General features: G+C 42.6%; 1 protein-coding gene across 1 annotated transcript in view; it reads left to right on the forward strand.

The window, feature by feature from the left end:
- The window catches only part of pard3aa (par-3 family cell polarity regulator alpha, a), a 365,970-nt gene that overhangs the window by 204,313 nt on the left and 143,030 nt on the right, over positions 1-18,627 (forward strand). Inside the window, exons 13-15 of the mRNA XM_069698055.1 lie at positions 1,533-1,718; positions 2,282-2,452; positions 15,361-15,508. Of these exons, the coding sequence (XP_069554156.1) occupies positions 1,533-1,718; positions 2,282-2,452; positions 15,361-15,508 (505 nt within the window). The remainder of the gene's footprint in view (positions 1-1,532; positions 1,719-2,281; positions 2,453-15,360; positions 15,509-18,627) is intronic.

Here is an 18,627-nt window from a genome sequence, read left to right on the forward strand (position 1 = left end):
GGTTGATTTCTCTCACCGCCAGTATTGTTCGTGTGGATTCGGCTGCCATGGCAATAAGTAAGAATATACTGTACAATCTGACCAATCACAAGCATTACAGCGCTGCTGTCAGGCTTCCTGTGGAGCGGGCTCGTGATCAGATAGCCGTCAACTCTTATCTGCCATATGTAAACACGTGTTTGGAGGAAAGTGAATGGAAAACACTTTTATTCCCTCACCTGTAGCTAATGTAACCTCGTCCAAAGCAATTCCCAACACATTCCAGTGGTTTTCAGCATGGAAGAAGTGGAGGCCTATGGAAGACTTCAGATTCACCTTCTCTTTGAAATGTAGAGAAATATGCAGCATCTTCTTGTCTTAAGTATCAAACTATTCCGAAAAAAAACAAGGGTGTACTGAGAGCCATCTTTCTGTTTCAGCACATTTTCTTAGCTACAGTGTGTTGACTATAGCTCAAATACCTCTGGTAGGCATTGAACCAATGAGCCAAAATAATTATAACGCCTTTGTAAATATTTGACAGATCTTCCAGTAGTAAACAGAAGAAAGAAGGTGCTAGTTCGTTGATGCCGCTGGTGTTTTCTCTCCACCATTAGCTTCCCTTCACACCTTCTTTTCCCCATGTGGTTGCCTTCAAGGGAAAAGTAAAATACACAAATGCTCCTCCGGTGGTTATTTTGTACACATGCTCTTTGTCAGACACCAATGGACAATGTCAGAAAAGCAACTGAAGTGTTTGTTTGATGGACTATTTTTCCAGCTGAATTGATTGCACTGGGTGTTAGACACTCATCAGCACTCTCTCACACCTTTCTGGCAGCTGAAATTAGTATTTTTTATTTTTTTATTTGCTTTTGTGAATCATGCATGGGGGGTGTTGCAGTATCGGCCCTGCGACAAAACGCTGCCACTGTAATTTCCAACAAAGGGCCCTGTGGATTGCACAGGGAAGGACGGCCGGGGCCTAAACGTGTGACAAATTATCTTTCAAAGGGGTGTTGTTCAAAGGAAACCACTGTTGTTTGAGCGTCAAATTGCTACCTGGCATTATCAAAGTTCTCCGCTGTGCCACTGTTCCTACACCAAGCTCATGACGGTGGAAGGGAATTAATAGCATTCAGCCAGACAGTATGGCCAATTGACGATGACAGCCCTGAGATGTGTGACATGCTTGCCATTGCCATTTGCTTTCTTCTCCTGCTCCCCTCATCTTAACCCTCTTTATCTTGTCTACCGCCTGCTTTCCATTTTCTTGTCAGTCCTTGTTCTTCTTAAAATTTTGGTTCTGCTATTCTCTGTTATCTTTTTTTGTTCTGACACTGTAGTGGGGGCTGAACTAGAGTTTGCCAACTTTGAGAAGTAAGTTGAGTGATCACAGCCCAGAAAGATTGACCTTTTTTAAGGTTTATATATATATATATATATATATATATGTGTGTATATTCATCATAGATCTTCATGCAAACTCACTTAAAAGAAAATAAATCTCATGAAGACATGTCCCTCTTTCTTCGATCTTTCTTCAACATCAGCCAGAGGAAGATGACATGGTGTTAACCCCTGATGGGACACAAGAGTTCATGACCTTTGAGATCCCGCTGAATGACTCGGGCTCAGCCGGCTTGGGGGTCAGCGTCAAAGGTAACCGGTCCAAGGAGAACCACGCTGACTTGGGCATCTTCGTAAAATCCATTATTAATGGAGGCGCTGCTAGCAAGGCAAGTAACGACCCCCACCCAGCTAACTTCTGACCATTACTTTGATGGATTTAATTGATTTCACTCGCTGTTTTTGTTGTAACTGAAGGACCTACAGGTAAATACAATAATGAGGTAGAATACTAGACTGGAGAGCTCCTGCCACAATAAAATACATTGGAGGTAAGGTTAATGGCACTTTGATTTTCAAGTGGTCATATAATGTTTATTATTGTTATGAAACTCTTCCTTGGGGCAGCAATTATTAGCAATATTTTATTATTCCCTTGAAAAAAGATTGTGTGTTCATGAATGCCAGTGGTTTGGAGCAGTTTGCCCGACAAAGTCTAAAACCAGGAAATTCCGGCACCATTCACACATTAAAATCCGTTCCAGAGAAAACGAATAGGGAAACAGCATTATGATGTCACCCTGCTCTTTTATTTGAACTTTCTGGGAGAAATGAATGCAAGTCATCCATGAAATCATTGATGTAGCAGCGGAATATTGTTCCTCTTCAAAACTTATGACAACTGCATTTTATGAGGCAAGCTAACTCGCCCATGTTTGGTGTTTGTCTGCAGGATGGGCATCTACATGTCAACGACCAGCTTGTTGCAGTCAACGGGGAGTCGTTGCTTGGGAAGACCAACCAGGAAGCCATGGAAACGCTGCGCACATCCATGTCGGTGGAGGGCAACAAGCGCGGGATGATCCAGCTCATTGTGGCCCGACAGGTGGCCAAAAACCATGAGGTAACCTCACAGTCAGGAAGGAGTCCCACTGATGTGTCAGGGACTAATTGGCATCGCAAGGAGTCAGATCAGGTTTAATCAGGTAGCATTATTAGTATTCTAATCATGAACTATAATAACTCTGAGGTGGACTGTGTGTTACGTTTCCCTCATGTGTACACACATGCAGTACTCACTATAATGTATTTACAAAGTCAACAGCATCATCCATACTGTAATTTAAATGAGTCGATAAATAGGAGGAGGATATATAGAATGAAGATGAGGAAAGCTACATTTCAGCTCGACTGAATGATACAAAATAGACAGATTTTCCTGTATGCTGCCAACACCATCTATCCCCTACAGGTGTTGGGAACTGTGAGATAGCTCGAGAAAGACCTTTATGAAGTGGCCACACCACCATGCAAATCTTCAAACAGTTCCATTTCCTGTGTTAGATAGGTGATACTGCCCCCACCCATCCTCCCCCCCTTTTTCTGTGTGATTTCCCTTGGTGGGCCTTGATATGATATCTAAGAAACACTTCACTGAGTTATGATTGACAGCCCTGCAGAATAACTCTGTAGGATAGGGCAGATAAAAGAATATGAATTATGGCGAGGTGGATATTTGTCAGGCAACAGTCGAGAACCTCATGATATATCCATTGTGATACTGAACACATCCCAGGCTACCGTCCTTTTGTTTTTGTTTGTTTCGTTGTAAGAAAAACATTTGTTTCACATACTGTAGTAAAAAAAAAAAAGAGATGAATGCAGGAGTGATTTAGGTGAATGTGAAACGCACAGTGTGACTGTACTTCAGGATTCATGTGCGGACACATTCACACTCTCTCGCACGTCCACTCGCCCTGCAGCCAGAGGTTGTAGATCAGGTTTGATTAGTGTTGCTGTGACTCTAATTGGAGCCTGTGTCCTGTGGCTGTGTGTCAGTTTGGAGGACCATGCTGAGCCCCGGTGCCCCCCCCTTCCTTCCCTCCCTGCCCTTCACCTCCTCCCTGCTAACCCTCATCCTCCCAGCGCTCTGTCTTTTCATTTTCTTCTTGTTTTCATGTTAATTTTCACCTCCAGCTTGTGGCTCTTCATAGTTTAACAGTGAGAGCGTTGGATAAACACAGCCAGGGATTGCAGTTGAATTCATTTAAATGAGGGCACTGTATTACAGTTGTGTTTCTAAACACAGGGCTGTGCTCGATCTACACATTTTACTCTGTTCCCTGTGCCTTTATTCCTCCTCGCTCTTCCCCTTCTCCCCCCTCTTCCCCCTCTTGCTCCTCTTCCTCCCTTCCTCCTCTGAATACGGGAGAGGACACACATCCCTCCTGGGAAAGCTCAGCCTTAAGGTTCACTGAGTTCTATCACTTTGGTCCAGTCACTCTCCTGTCTTCTCTAATCCCTGACCAGCAGGCAGACAGGTAGACAGACTGACACTGAGCACACACTTTGGCTCACATCTTCACAATCGGCAAAAATATATCTATTTTTTTATGATTTCTTCACTCTGTTGGTGGCGATGATGACGATGAAGAATGGCATTTTTACATAAAGGTTATTTGATCCATTTATAGAGCAGTCATGACAAGTTTGTATGTAGCTCGATATTTATTTCAATATTAGTTGCTATGAGACAGCATGTCGACCGTGTTGCACAGAAAGAGAGTGCGTGAAGCTAAAAGAGAAGGAAGTGTAATAGTGCATTATAGATTCAATTCATCAAAGTCCCATTACAGGAAATCATACATTGAGTGGCTTGAAGAGGTGCTATAAAGTCACTAGAGGGTGTTTTGATAAACTCTGAGAAGAGAAAGGATAAGAATGTAAGTATGTAAGGTCAGTTGCAAAATCCCAAGTAGGAAAGCAGAAGTTAAATGTCGACACACGCTCCCGGCTGCTCCATCCTCCGCTCCTTCTCCCCTGCTCCGCCGTATTGGCCGGGCAGTCGTGTGGGGAGCCTGCACCAGTTTGCCACTGTCACCCAAGCCGAATGGGAGTGAGCACTGGAGGCCACCATTGAAATGAATCAGATCCATCACTGTCTGCAGGGGAGAGGATCCGAGCAGCACAGCCTAATGCATCAGAGGGGGGTGCAGCGTATCCAGGCCACCCCGCTCCATGAAAATTGCATTGAGTTCATGATCACTTCCGTTAGTCCTCGGGGCTAAAGGAAGATCATCTTTGGGAGAGCAGAGCGGTGTCATGTTTCTTGGTAGATTTGGTGTGTGTCTGCAAAACAACACACCAGTCATGTTTTCCTTTACGTCTTCTTGCGTCTGTTCCTGTTCGGACTTGCCACATTATTTCCTGAGCTTTGCATCTCCCTTGGTCACATGTCCTTCCTCCCCACATCCATAAGCCTCCTCTCTCACATTTTCTTCTACATAATGTAACTGAAAATGTTCCTGCTGAAAAGGTCCCTGTACCAGATGGTTACAAACTTGAAACACCTTAATGGGAATGTGTACACTTTATGACACTGATTGTATGTCAGGACTGTGTGACCCTCACAGAGTGGCCTCCTCACAGGCACACACACACTTACACATTTTGCCCATGGTCTTCCAGTAGCCCATTTGCTTTCAGCTGTACCTGGGGCTTGATCCATCCAAAGAGATCCACTCTCCAGCAGAGACAAGTGTTTTAGTGGGTGGGTTCATCCCACTGATGGCTCATGATTAAGCCCATGGATGAGGTGGAGTACCTGGTCTATTTTTGCTGCCATTAAAGCGGTGGCGATGAATGGCCTTTGCCTTGGGTTAAAATTATTTTTTTTTTACCGACCTTGGAATACAGGGGGAAAAAAACAAAGTAGTATGGCACACCATGTGGAGGCTATTTTAATGTTGCACAAACCTGGAAGGTCTCCATTTGCCTGATTTAAAATCTGACAAGTGTGTACACTTAACTGCCCTTATCAAAGCTTACAAGCACCAGCTTTTGCCAAGGAAGACTCAGTCAACCAGTTTAGTTAAGTCAGAAGATGAAAGGCCCTGTCTTTCATTTATAAGTTAGTCTGAGGAATGACCAGGAACGACTTACCAGAGGATCTCAGGTAGCATTTAGGCTCATAGGATGTCAGGAGGTTAGCTGCATATTCTTGAGCTAACCCCCTACAAGTATTTTTAAAACCTTACTGGGAGCCAGTGAAGTGATTTTAAAACCAGTGCTCTCTCCTGTTGGACCTGGTTATGAATCTGGCTGCAGCATGTAGAATCAGTTCTGTTGTGTGAGTAGAGAACATTGCAGTAATCTAACCAGGATGAAATGAGTGCATGACGTTTTTTAGTCGTTAACGCAAGATTGGACAACAGAATTGACGTGCTGGTCGAAGTTGAGGTGCTTGTCAAAGATGATGGTTTCTGCAGGAAGCAGAAATATTAACTGAGAGGGGACCAAGCTGGGAGGAAATCATTCTGATGAGTCTGGACCAATGATCATAATCTCAGATTTTTCTAAATTTTTGAAAATGTTATGCCATCCAGTTATTGATATCTGCAATGCACATGGAAGTTGTTTAGCTGCTCAGTGTGATTGGTATCAAAACAGAAATACAATTGTGTATCATGGGCACATTAATATACACTGTATATACATATATAAACACGTATTGCAATAATGTACTAAATGTGATGATCAAACAGACATGAGTCAAAGATATGTAATGGAGGCAGAATATTTTGTAGCTTACTGTCCATACTGACATCAGTGCAATAAAATAGTAAATTTCACTGGGTATCAAATTAATTAATTCAATTACTCATCAATTACTACAAATAGAACAATTACAAATTTTCCCCCAGCATCTTTTTCTGCATTGTGTTCGGTAGATGAGTTTTCATTGTTGGCACATATTGGCCAACATATACGCTGGTACTGACATATCTGTGATAGACGAATGTCCATGTTGGTCGGGCTCTTGTCAAAACTAACCAGGTCTAAGTCGAAAGAGATGAAACTTCTCACATAAGAAGCAAAATGTCTGTCCTATTTCCAATAATGCATTTGCTGTGCAGACGGACAGAAGACAAAGGTTGGCAGAAACAAGTGTCATTCATTACATTTTAAACATGCTCAATGCACACACGAGCACAAACACCCACAAACACACACTCCATACTCACACGCTCTGCTCCAGAACAATTAATTCTTCCTCTGCTCTGGCTCTGCAGATAGCCTCCGTTTGAAAAACTACCATTCTGCCCCAGATAGTCAAGCGATATGATTGGTCACTGCCAATTTGTTTGAAGCACTGTAATTGCATCTCTGCTTCAGAGCCTGTGTAATTTCTCCTTCTATATCGGACTTCTATTAATATATCGTCACATGTGTTTAAGCAATTAAATTCATAAAAAGTAATTTCAGTTCCATTATTTTTTTCCTTTTTTTGGCCACATTTTCTGAATGTTCTCCATCTTCTATTATTTTACTGCAGGGACTGATGTTGGAGTCACTAACCCAGAGTCTTGTGACTGAATCAAATCACAGTCATTTGGTTGTTCAACATCATTGTTGGATTTATTTTCACTTGTCTGCCCTCCACTTTGGATTCTGCTTTAAAAATATCCCTGCATCACTTTAACAATTGCACTTTACCACCTGTGTTCATCACGTTTCTCTGTGACACTTTGAAGACATAGTCATGCGTATGTTTTATTGTAATCATGGCTGTTGTTCGCTATAAAAATCTTAATTATACAGTGATTATATATTCCATGGAAGAACCTGCAATTATAATTTTCCATTTTCTTGGGAGTAATTTCCTTGGGGGAATGCTGAGCATAGTTATCACAAATGTAAAACTCGGTAGTAGTTTGAGGTGAGAGGTGACATTGGATAAATATGGAGTCCCATGGGTGATCGTTGTGATGACTTACAGACCTACTTCTTTGAATGTGATACTAAACGCACTCTTGTTTTCTTTTGTTGATCAGCTGCTCTTATCTTGGCTGTACCTTAAACGGACTAATTGACCATTATTATGGGCAGAACAAAGAAGGCTGCATATGATGAGATTTCATCCAAACTCATTTCAACACAAAGAGGATTCTTTTTTTAAACTACAATAGCAGCTAATGTGTTGAGATTTAAGGTTATATTACGCTAATGCAATAAGGTGGATTTTATGTCCGAGCCGTCTTATCCTGTTTAAGAACTTTAACTCAGTGCGGGGTGTTTGTTTCTCTCTATTGCAACAGCCGTATTAGTTCATGATAGTACCGCTGAGACATTTATCACACAAGTGTCTAAAAGCAGACAGGCTGATGATAAGCATGCTTGTGCCTGGGTTTCATTTCTCTGATTTGAAATTCATCACACGACGCCCCGCTCACGCCTCTCTGTGCATTTGTGATGTTATTTATGATGGAGATCTGCTGCAGACATCGACTGTTTTTGACAGACTGGCTGTCTCATGTTTTTTTTTTGTTGTTGCTGTTGTTGTCATTCTTGACAGCGCAACCGCAACTTGCCAATGAAGCGCTGCATTAATCAGAGCAACAAAAACACGCTTCTACCAGGATGTTTCACCACAAAACCCTTCTTGTCTTGTCAGGGAAAGGCTTTGCTCATGCCGCACTTCTGCCGATTGAGTTAAATTTCACAGTGTACTATTATTACATTGTGGTGCATCGAGCTCTCATGATAATTCATGAGACGGAGCTTCTGCCTAAGGATGGCGGTGCTATCATTTCAGTTCCTCGCTTCGCCAGCGATCCCCTCCCCATTTGTTTGACTCCATTTATTGAAATGAAGATATTTCTAACTTTCACTTTATTTTTGTGCTTGTCTCAGCAGAGCTTTCTGTCAGGACCGCCTGAAGACATAAATGTAAAGAGTTTACGTAAAGTATTCCCTCTCTTTTGACCACTTGAAAGACTTTCCAGTTCAGCAACCCCAATTATGTAAATACCATGTGGGACTAGAACCCACTGCAAAGTGGCCCAGTGCATTTAGTCACCTGAGAAACCTGTTTCTGGTTTCCTGTTTCCTCATTTCGCTAAACTACTGACACCACATGAAGAGAAAAGTCTACTGGTGTCTGCTGTTCCTCAACATTTGAACCATTAATGATACCAACATTTGCTGCACTGCTGGTTTTGATGTACTGACAGCTAATCAGCATAGATGCTTTAAACAGGAATGTGACAGGCTGATAACATCATGATGATGGCAGAGCAACGAGGAATGAGGTGGGATTTTTCAGCTGACATGAGTTAATGCAAAACAACTGGCATCTGGTATTTACTTTATGAACAAACATGCTCAAAATTAAATAATAACTTGGATCAATTGGAAACTTTTTCTGAGCTGATTTAATATGCCAAAATACTTCAATTCTGTTGCATCAGTCCAAAGGACATTCTCCCAGAGGTGTTTTGACTTGTTAACATGCATTGAAGCAAATTCCAGTTGACTTTTTCATGTTTCTCTTTTGAAAGCAGTCTTCCTGTGTCTTCTTCCATGGAGCCCACTTTGTCTCATTCAGAAAGTTTCCTTTGGTTCTTGCTGCATCATTCAAACTCTGTTCAATCTGGGGTTTTTGTCTTGTGTCTGCAGTCACATAAATTGGCTACAGTTCCATGGACCTCAAACAATGGCAATGGCACATTAAGCAGCTTAGAAATCATTGTCTCGGGCCGGTCAGATAGTAGAAGGTTGTGGATATGAAACTAAACATCTACGTTTCTTAAAACATTTGGGTGGATGAGATCCATCCTGAAATGCTGAAGGTGCTGGACTTTGCTGGGCTGTCTTGGCTGACACGCCTCTTCAATGTAACATGGGGGTCGGGAACAGCACCCATGGACTGGCAGACCAGGGTGGTGGTTCCCATTTTCAAAAAAGGGGACCGGAGAGTGTGCTCCAACTATCGGCGTATCACACTACTCAGCCTCTCAGGGTCTTGTTCACAAGTGAGGGTAGGATGCAGTGGGAGATCAACAGGCGGATCGCAGCGGCTGCAGCAGTAAAAACAGGCGCCGCACCGGACCGTGTTGGTGAAGAGGGAGCTGAGCTGAAAGGTGAAGCTTTCCATTTACCGGTCGATCTACATTCCAACTCTCATCTATGACCCAGAGCTTGTGATCAAAAGAACAAGATCGCGGCTACAAGCGGCTGAAATGACTTTCCTCCGTAGGGTGGGTGGATGGATGGAAATGGTTGTGTTGCCTTTACCTTGAACATTGCTTGGCAATTATGTTCTTCCTAATCTCCTTACACATCTGTCCTCTTTTCTTTCTCTTGTCCATGTTCAGTATGGTGCACACAGCCCAATATTAGTATAACGTATTTTTCTCCATTTGGTAAGGCTGAATGACTGGTTGAAGATTGAATACACCTTTTATACCAAATTAAAATAGTAGTCTGTTTGAAATATTACAACATTCCACTTATTTGTTAGTTAGAGTTCTAAGAGGTATCCATCATTTTGTCAGGGACATCTTAGAAGATCTTTGTTGACTTGGCTTTTCACAACTTCAAATCTGAAAAAATACACTTTTCAGGGATAATGGAGCACTTTTTCAGTGAGGTTTAAGGGTACCAGCACTTTTTGACAATTTGCCTCTATTACACGCAACAATGGAATAAAAATGATGCAATTTACATGTGTGATGGTTTTACAAAGTAAAAGCAAACCTCTTCAGAAAACAGTCTATTGTTTACTGTGTCCATTTGTTTTGTTATGATGACTAACTTCAGATTATAGTTTGTTGTCTTCTTCTACTTTATAAGTGCACTATTAGGGACTATTAGGGAACATGGTGGGGTAATGGACAAGACAAGCTGAAACACTGTTTTATTATTGATGAGAAGCAGCAGAAGGTACAGAAGGAAGATCAACACCGCAGAGACTTTCCTTGCTTTTACGTCGGCATTGTTGCATCATAAGGACTTTGCAGTCAGTAACTTAGTTAACTTTGCGAAGAAAGCAGATGCAGCAGCTTATTCTGTGTATGAAAGAGCACTGAAGTTGTCTCCGCAGCATGCCAATAGCCCCGTTTGTAATCCATTCCAATAACGTAGCCGTTAGTCACTAAGAGAGGGTTTATGCAAAGAGACAAGGGGGAAGGAAGTGACTGGCCCTAACAAAAGACGCTCACTCGGATGAGAGGAGGCCTGATCGATATAGCCTTGAGAGAACTATCAATCAGAGCCCCGGCCTCGTAAATTATGGTTTTATTAGTATTGAGCTGACCACTGCTGGCAGAGACCCTAAAACATTAAGATGCCAGCCCACAACAGAGGCCAGAGAAAGGGAGGGAAATTTGTGTCGCCCCCCTCAGCCCCCGACTTAATACGGACTGATTGAAGTCTAGTTTGATCATGACATGTAGGAACTACAGCTCCCCTGTTGTCATAGCAAATAGGAGTGATTCATGGCGAGGGATGAAGGAGGGCACAGAGCAGTGCACTCTGGGAAATGGAGTTTGCAATGATGCAGTGACTAAATTGAGGAAAGTAGATCGCAGAGCAGCAGAAATGCAATTCCAGCGCTGCCGGGCCCTCATTCCCAGCCGGTTCTCTAAGGACTAACTCATTTAGGAGCGGCAGGGGAAACTCAATAGGACCAATTGAGAGAATAATATATTGAATCTAGTGGTTGAGTGGGCTGCTTTGGCACGGTGGAGGACTGTGGAGGTGAAGTGTGTGCTTTAGTGTCTGAAAACCCAAGTGTTGTTAAGCAACATACACACGTGTATGTGAATACATATACACAGATACATACTGTACCTGTGGTGTTCACTTGTAAGCCTTATATGTCCTTGAACTAGACTATTGTGAGCAGAGGATTGCCCACTGGAGCAGGTCACAACTAGAAATAATGGATACCTATAAAGAAAAAAAAAGCTGATGGAAGAGGAAATGGTTGGTATAAGTAATCAATAGAGAATGGTAGGGTTGTCAAAAGATGTGTTGAAAACCCTTTTACATTTCAGTAAAATATATCATGTAAAATCTAAATACAGTTGTAGGAAAACTGAAAAGTACTAAATACAGATTGGAATCAAAAACAATGTCACGTTGAAACACTTAGATTGTCCTCTGTAGGGGAAAATAACAGGATGAAAGAGTTTCATGTGTTATATTATTTGGTTGCATGTAAATATCAGATTTCCTCTGTATTGCTGCTGCGTGCCTTTTAAACCTCTGCAGCTCACTGTGTGGTGCCAGGCTATAGCGCCAGGGTCCATTCACGATGAATAGCTGCTGTTCCAGCTTTTAAGTCTGTGGCTTTCAACAGCATAAAACTCGTATTGGCACCCGGCCTGCTGTAATGTAGACGGAGTTTATGGTAACACTGCGATAGTCTTCAGTGTAGGCCTAGATTGTTTGTCACGTCAAAAGCACCAACTTCTATTTCTTTAGTTGGAGACTAGAGGATTGGGGCAGCAGTTAAACTTGACGAGGAGTTATTCTCCCATATCCTGCTGTTGTGCTGATTTCCTGATCTATGTCAGGTTTTTGTGAAATTAAAGTTTTGCCCAGAACTCCTAACAGACCTGGGAGCCCACTTTGGGAAGCGCTGGCATTAGGTGAGGCTCTAGGTGGATGTGAGGAGCTAATGAAAGTGGGGTATCCAGCCAGTAGAGAGGTGAGCTGTGCCTGCCTGGAACAGGATGCTGCAGCTTAAGGATTGTAATTACAGCATTACGGTGGAGGTTGACTGGATTAGGGCCACGACAACAGGCTGAGACCAGGATAGATGGCCAGGAAATGGCCATGGACTAGACATTATTAGCCTGAGTTGACAGCTTAAGGCCGTGCCTGTCAACACACTGCTTCTTTTCCCTTACTGAGTGCTCAAGGTCAGAGAGATGCTGATGCACAGGCAAAAATAAAATTGTCCACAAGTCTGCACTTACCACAAATGCATAAACACATGTGGATACAGTTCGCACATACACACACTGACACTGTATTCACGCAAAGACATAAAATCATTACCTTAAACACACACACACACACAGGCGTGTTTAGTCCAATGGGAGCTGAGCAGCAGCTGATCTTGACTAAGTCGCAGTGCTCTGCCCTCTCCCTCCGTCAAAAGGATAATCCACTCAGAAAATGAGTAGATTAAGACAGATTAAACACATGATGAGGTGATGAGAACTGGTGGAAGAAAGGACTGAAATCTCACCAAAAACACTGAGAGACTTAAAGGAACTGGCGTGGACAAAATAAGCTGCTTGATCAACTTGCTGTAGCTGTTGCTGTTGGATCAGCAGCAGTTTGCACTCAGTGACAATACTAACACTACAAAGCACTTTATTTTTCTTTGGGGTGTTTTATTTGTGTTTTATCCAAGGTTAGCGCTTTTATTTTTTATCTCTTTTGAGGTAATTGTTGATGTCATTGCTGTTTCTTCTGCTCAATTCATAATTTCATTAAATTAAAATGTTTCAATCCTGGAGGATCAAAAGATATTTATTTAGGAAAAAAAAATAACATGTTGAGGGTTACATATTAGGTGACAGTAGAGTGTGCAAATGCTCTATGGAAATGTCACAGTGGTTGCACAATTACTTGCACCAGTCGGTAAATATTCACGTCAGTAAACAGTATGCTAAAGCATTAGCATGCACACAAGCAGACTTAATTAACACTGAATACACAGAGATTAAATTGCTGCCATTTTGGCTCTGTGTTTTGTTGATTTCAGAGTCTGTTTGCCATAGACATTGCTTTTCCAATAAACCTGCTCAGCTCTGAGATAGAGGCAGACACTGACAAAGTTGTCTTTCTGAGAACTATTTCACTTGACACATTCTATACGTAGCTTTCATATCACAGCTGCTCTCTCTCTCTCAGCTCCACTCTGTCCACACATTTCTACCTCGCTCTCATCTGAAAACTTCCACTTTACTTATTTTCAGCTCTTGACAAGTCTCCGCCAGATCTGAGAGAGATTAAAAAGTGCAGGGAGCCGTTGAATAAAGGCGAGAAAAGCGAGTAAAATAAATCTTCATTTTGACAATTTGAACCTTATTGAGTCTGAATCATCCAGGGACATGCTTTTTATTAAAAGGCTGGCAGTGGCCGTGGCTCTGATTGTAATTGCGTTGACCCAGCCCCCCATTTCACGTACACACACACACACACACACACACACACACACACACACACACACACACACACACACACACACACACACACACACACACACACACACACACACACACACACACACACGCTGCTTCTCTCCCTCCTCACTCTTATCAACACGCTGTCCCGATGAAGTCTTGTGCTTTCAACCTCATTAAACCCCTCATTTATATGAAAGCTGATAAGTCCCTCTGCACTGGTATGCATCTCCCAGAGCACACATCTCCCATATGGAGGCGACTTGGCAGCACCCACGGTGCACCGGGGCCTCAGCTCCCACACCCACACAGCTCTCCTTTTTCTTGTAATTCCTTCCATTTGTTTACCAAAACCTCCTCGTCTTCTCTCTCCTCCTCTCCATCCCGCTCCCCTGCCTTCCTGCCGCTGCCATTGTCTGATGTTTTTACTCCCCTTTCTCTTGGCCGGGAGCCAGCACAGCGTTGTGAGACATCAATATTAGCCAGGGCCTCCTGGTTTAAAGCACGCTTGAGGTACAGAGTTGAACTATGCTGGACTATCTAGCTGTGAGGGAACCATCTGTAATAGGTCCTGTACTGGGAGTTCTTCTCCAGTGCATTCCCCTGGCTGCCCACAGGCTGCTGTGAAGTATTGTGGGAAATAAGGCCCGAGTTTTATTCTCCATCTCTGTGTGCACGTTGGTGTGAGATTTTCTGTGCTGTGGTAGCTCCCTTGTCTCTGTGCTAAAGTTCCACATCTGTTGTTGAAGACTGGACACACTCTCTGGGCCCAGTGGTCCCAGACCCCAGAATAACCACTAACCATGTCCCCCTGTCAAGACTGACACATGCACTGAGTGTACAGTGGGCTCAATAACCAGCAGTGCAGCACATTGACCACATCGCAGATGTCACTGGTCCATTTACCGGGGCTCATTGTTAGAGACAGCTGTCTATTGGTGTATGGGAAATCCATGGAGCTTTATCCAGCTCCAACTACTGCAGGAGCCGTTTCACACTGCTGAACCGGAAAATACCGACGTAAGCGTAGATGGAAACCGAAGCCCCGGTTCCATGTTTCTGGAGTATTGATGCCCCCACATTAAGAGCTGTACAACGCAGACCCTTTTCTTCTGTGTAAATATGAGTGCATCACTCTGTAGGCTCCTGTTCATACAGTACATATACTGCAGCGATCATTCTCAGTAAATTTATTATTATTCTCGTTCAAACAAAAACACAGTTCACATTTAAAAAATGTTAACTTCACATTTAATTTGATTTTTAAAGAAGTCCTTTTTTTATTTTGACCATCTTTAAGCCATATGAAGCTATGAAAGCTGCTATCTGATGCTGTACAGTGCATGTTCATATCAGACATGTTTGTAAACATTTGGCTAGATTTGTCTATACTTTCAAATATGTAAAACTGAGAAACACAAAATGCAGATTTTTTTTAAAAGAATCTGTGATTAAACACCGTTTCTGTGTATGTATACTGCATGTAATGGATATGGTCACACAATCAAAGAGTTGGCTCTTAAAGGACAAGTGTGTAGGATATAGTGGCATGTTGTGATGCCAGTGTTTCAGTTGTCCGTTCTCGGCCACAGTAGAAATATGGTGGTGCAACATGAAGGGCTCATTCTCAGGTAACAAAATCACAAACATTCTTAGTTTCAGTTTATTGTACCCTAATGGAAACATAAAAATGCATATAATATTCAATTTCGGCCCCTAAATTGTTCACGCTGAACCTTTAAGGTAGGTACTCGAAGATAAATTGCCTTCATTTCAGCAGTTTACACATTTGAAAAACAAACCTCCACCTCTGTCCTGGTCCGTGTAGGAAGCCCCCGGCAGTCCTCCGTTGTTGGAGCATCCTGTTAACGCTCTTCTGGACAACCATGAGCGCCGGATCTCCCACTCTCTCTATGAATCCACTGAGGGCTTGGACGGCATCGCCACACCACGAGCTAATTCCATTGGACGTATTGGTGAGTTTGATAAATCAGCATTTTATATTCATGCTCTTTCAAATGCTACTCAACAAAATTTAGATTTCTTTCTGTGCTCATTGACCTTGATGGGAGGTGTGTTGACCCGCTAACCTCATGCATATTGAATATATTTTCCACATGACTTGGCGTTGTCAGTAATCTGACATTCGCAGATCAATTCAACATTAACACCAGCCCGTCTGAAGCGCATTTCTTCCTTTAAAGCCCCAACCAGCATCACCTCCAAAGCCTCATCCCCCCTCATCACACTCCAAAGTGTGCTATTTCACTACTCAAACCTCTCAGGGATTAACGTCAGCACCAGTCCTACCCACCTTCACTCCGCTCCCGACTGGTTTCACTCGGGTCAATTCCCATTCTACCCGGCTGACATCAGAGGCTGAGATCTCGGCTCCTCGGGTGTATTGGAATTGGCAATTCAATCCTCGAGTAGTCACTGCCGTCATCTCAACATCGACGGACCTTTCACATATGCATGCACACGCAAGCTGAAGGCGATTACATCAGTGGGAGGCGCGTGTGTTTGTGGGGAATGACGCAGAGTTGTCAAATGAATCCACACTTCTTTTCTCAACATACACGTTAGATTCATACACAGCTCTTTGACATCATTTGGTCTCCATCATGCCTTAATTTTCACACTTTTTCACACTTCTTCTTCTCTCTTCTTCCTCCAGTTTTTCACCATTTTTCTGTCGACTGCGTCCTCATGTTCTCCTCATCTTCAGTCTGTCTCCTCTTTCACCTCCTTACACCTTCTCTACGCACTCTGCAAAGTGAATTTGTAATCTATCAATGATCTACACTTTCTCCCTTTCTGCCCTTCTCCCATTCAGTCTCCTGTTTCTGCTCTATAACCTCCCCACCATCTCCCCCAAGAGCGGTGCCACTCTGCCACTGATCATAGAAGATCAGAGACTGTGTCAGAGGCATCTGATGGTTAATTAAGCCTCCAGATCAATAGGGCTCACCCCTGACACTCTCTCTGCCTCTGTCTCCCTCTCTCTCTCACCCCCTTCTCTTTTGTTTCTCCTCTTTCATTGTGTTTCTCTCCTCCATTCCAAATCAAATGTTCTCAAATTGTTCGGGTTTTCCTCTCAGTTTGGTTTATTTACTTCACTGGCTTTTCCGATGCTGGCTTTTCAGAACGGCGCTCTGATCATGAACACACTGATGAAAAAGTGCTTTTTTTTTTTTTTTGCTATTGAAACTTCAAGGGCACCCAGCTCACATCTCATCCTGGAGAGTAGGAGTCAAATGAGCCAAGTGGAAAAGTTTTGTGTGGGGGCGGAGGGGTTGCTAAAGCAGTAAGTTATCACAGTGGAAGTTCAGCGCAGTCTCAGATCTTTGACTCGGCTCCTCTCGCTGCAGGAACATGCCAGTTCCATTCCTTCTGTGTCTTCAGGCTGCCTCTGAGTCATGCCCTCATTAACCTGTGCCTACTTTCTGTGACAGGTCTTCATGTTTTAAATTGACACATCTCTCATATTTAAATGTCTCACGCAGTGCCAGTTGATTTCTTATCCATCGCTGCATCACAACACTGCTGAGGTAGAGTGCAGCACCTGAGAAGTTTATTACAATACAGTACTCAACCCTGCAGCCTCACACTGAAGCAGCATCATACATGTGAACATGTATTAAGACACTTTCAAAATAAGTTAATCAAACAGTTAAATTCATGCTCCTGAGTTTTCAACAACTTTAAACCAGTTTGTCTCTCCAGGTAAATACACAAATGTCACACATATAAAACCGTGTACATGTCTCTTCGACCTTATTCCCTTACAAGCTTTGAAGGTGCCGCAGATGATGTTTTGGTAATTAACAGCTCACTAGTCAAACTCTGAGTTTCATCTCGCTTTAAAAATGCTGCCACACATGAGCTGAAAATATGTCCCCTCAACCCTTTGTACATTTCTTTCATATTTTAGCAGGATAGCACAGAATATGCTCTTTTGATCATGACACATGATTTTTTTTCTGTATCTTAGACTCAGGAAATAACATGATCTGAATTCCTGCCTTCAGAACATGTCTTTGTTTTGAGACGGTCCTCTTACCTTTGCCTTCAAAATGATAATGTAATTTTCCTCATCCTCTGGAGTAACAGAGGGCTCCACATTAGGTACTATTATATTTCCCATATATTATACATTACATATTATAAATAATACAGCATCTGGCTCTACCTCCTATTAGTGGTGTGCTATATCATGATAACAATCCTTTTACATTATAAACATTTATTTTTTTAAATGAATGGCGTGATGATGGCAATATTATGACTTTCTGACATTTTAAATGAAATGTTTTAACATGCATACACTTAGAAAAGACATATGGGTTAAAGCCGCTATATTTTATACACATTCACACTCGGTTGTTGTTAACCAAAAAAATAACTGAGAGATCGTTTTGTTTCCCTAAAGAGACATTGAAAGATATATATTTTTTTAATGAAAGCCTGTGTATTGCAGCTACCTGCTATTAGGGCAATGCATGATGTTGTGAAAATATGAAATATTAATTATCTCTTCACTTTGTCAGACATTGTGAAATGTATTTTCCAGTATGGATGGTGAGTGTCTGCAGGCGAAACAGAGGGTAGCTGTTTCCGCTCTATCTTCTGCTACATGTTATTTCAGATGGGCTCAGACTTATTGCCTGGTGTGTGAGATGTGACAGTTGTGGTTAGAGGACAGATGTTGAGATCACCTCAGCAAGGTCAGGAAGCAAACAGCCGCCAGGGCTTGACTGACAGCTTGATGTGGACTGTATCAAGACCTACTAAATTACTGACTCATGAAGGCCAGAGGTGTGAAGTTTCACACAGACATACAAACGCACACTCACGTACAACCTCTACATCAGCTTATAATACAGAGTTCCCACTGATGTGAGCTGGTTCTTCTTCTTCAGAGTACTCGGTGATTACTGACAAAATTCTGCGGCATTTCATCCTTTAAAAGGACAACAGAGGAACCTTCTAACTAAATCAGGCTCCCTCCTCTGCAGCTCTGCTCCATTATATTGTCTATGCTGCTCCAAATGAACCGAGACACAGAGGTAAATGGGATGGAATGGCTTTTCTG

The sequence above is a fragment of the Brachyistius frenatus genome, unplaced genomic scaffold (genome assembly GCF_029030835.1).
Source record: "Brachyistius frenatus isolate BFR_SWC_R1_liver_20210118 unplaced genomic scaffold, ASM2903083v1 Contig_25, whole genome shotgun sequence".
Classification (NCBI taxonomy): Eukaryota; Metazoa; Chordata; class Actinopteri; family Embiotocidae; genus Brachyistius; species Brachyistius frenatus.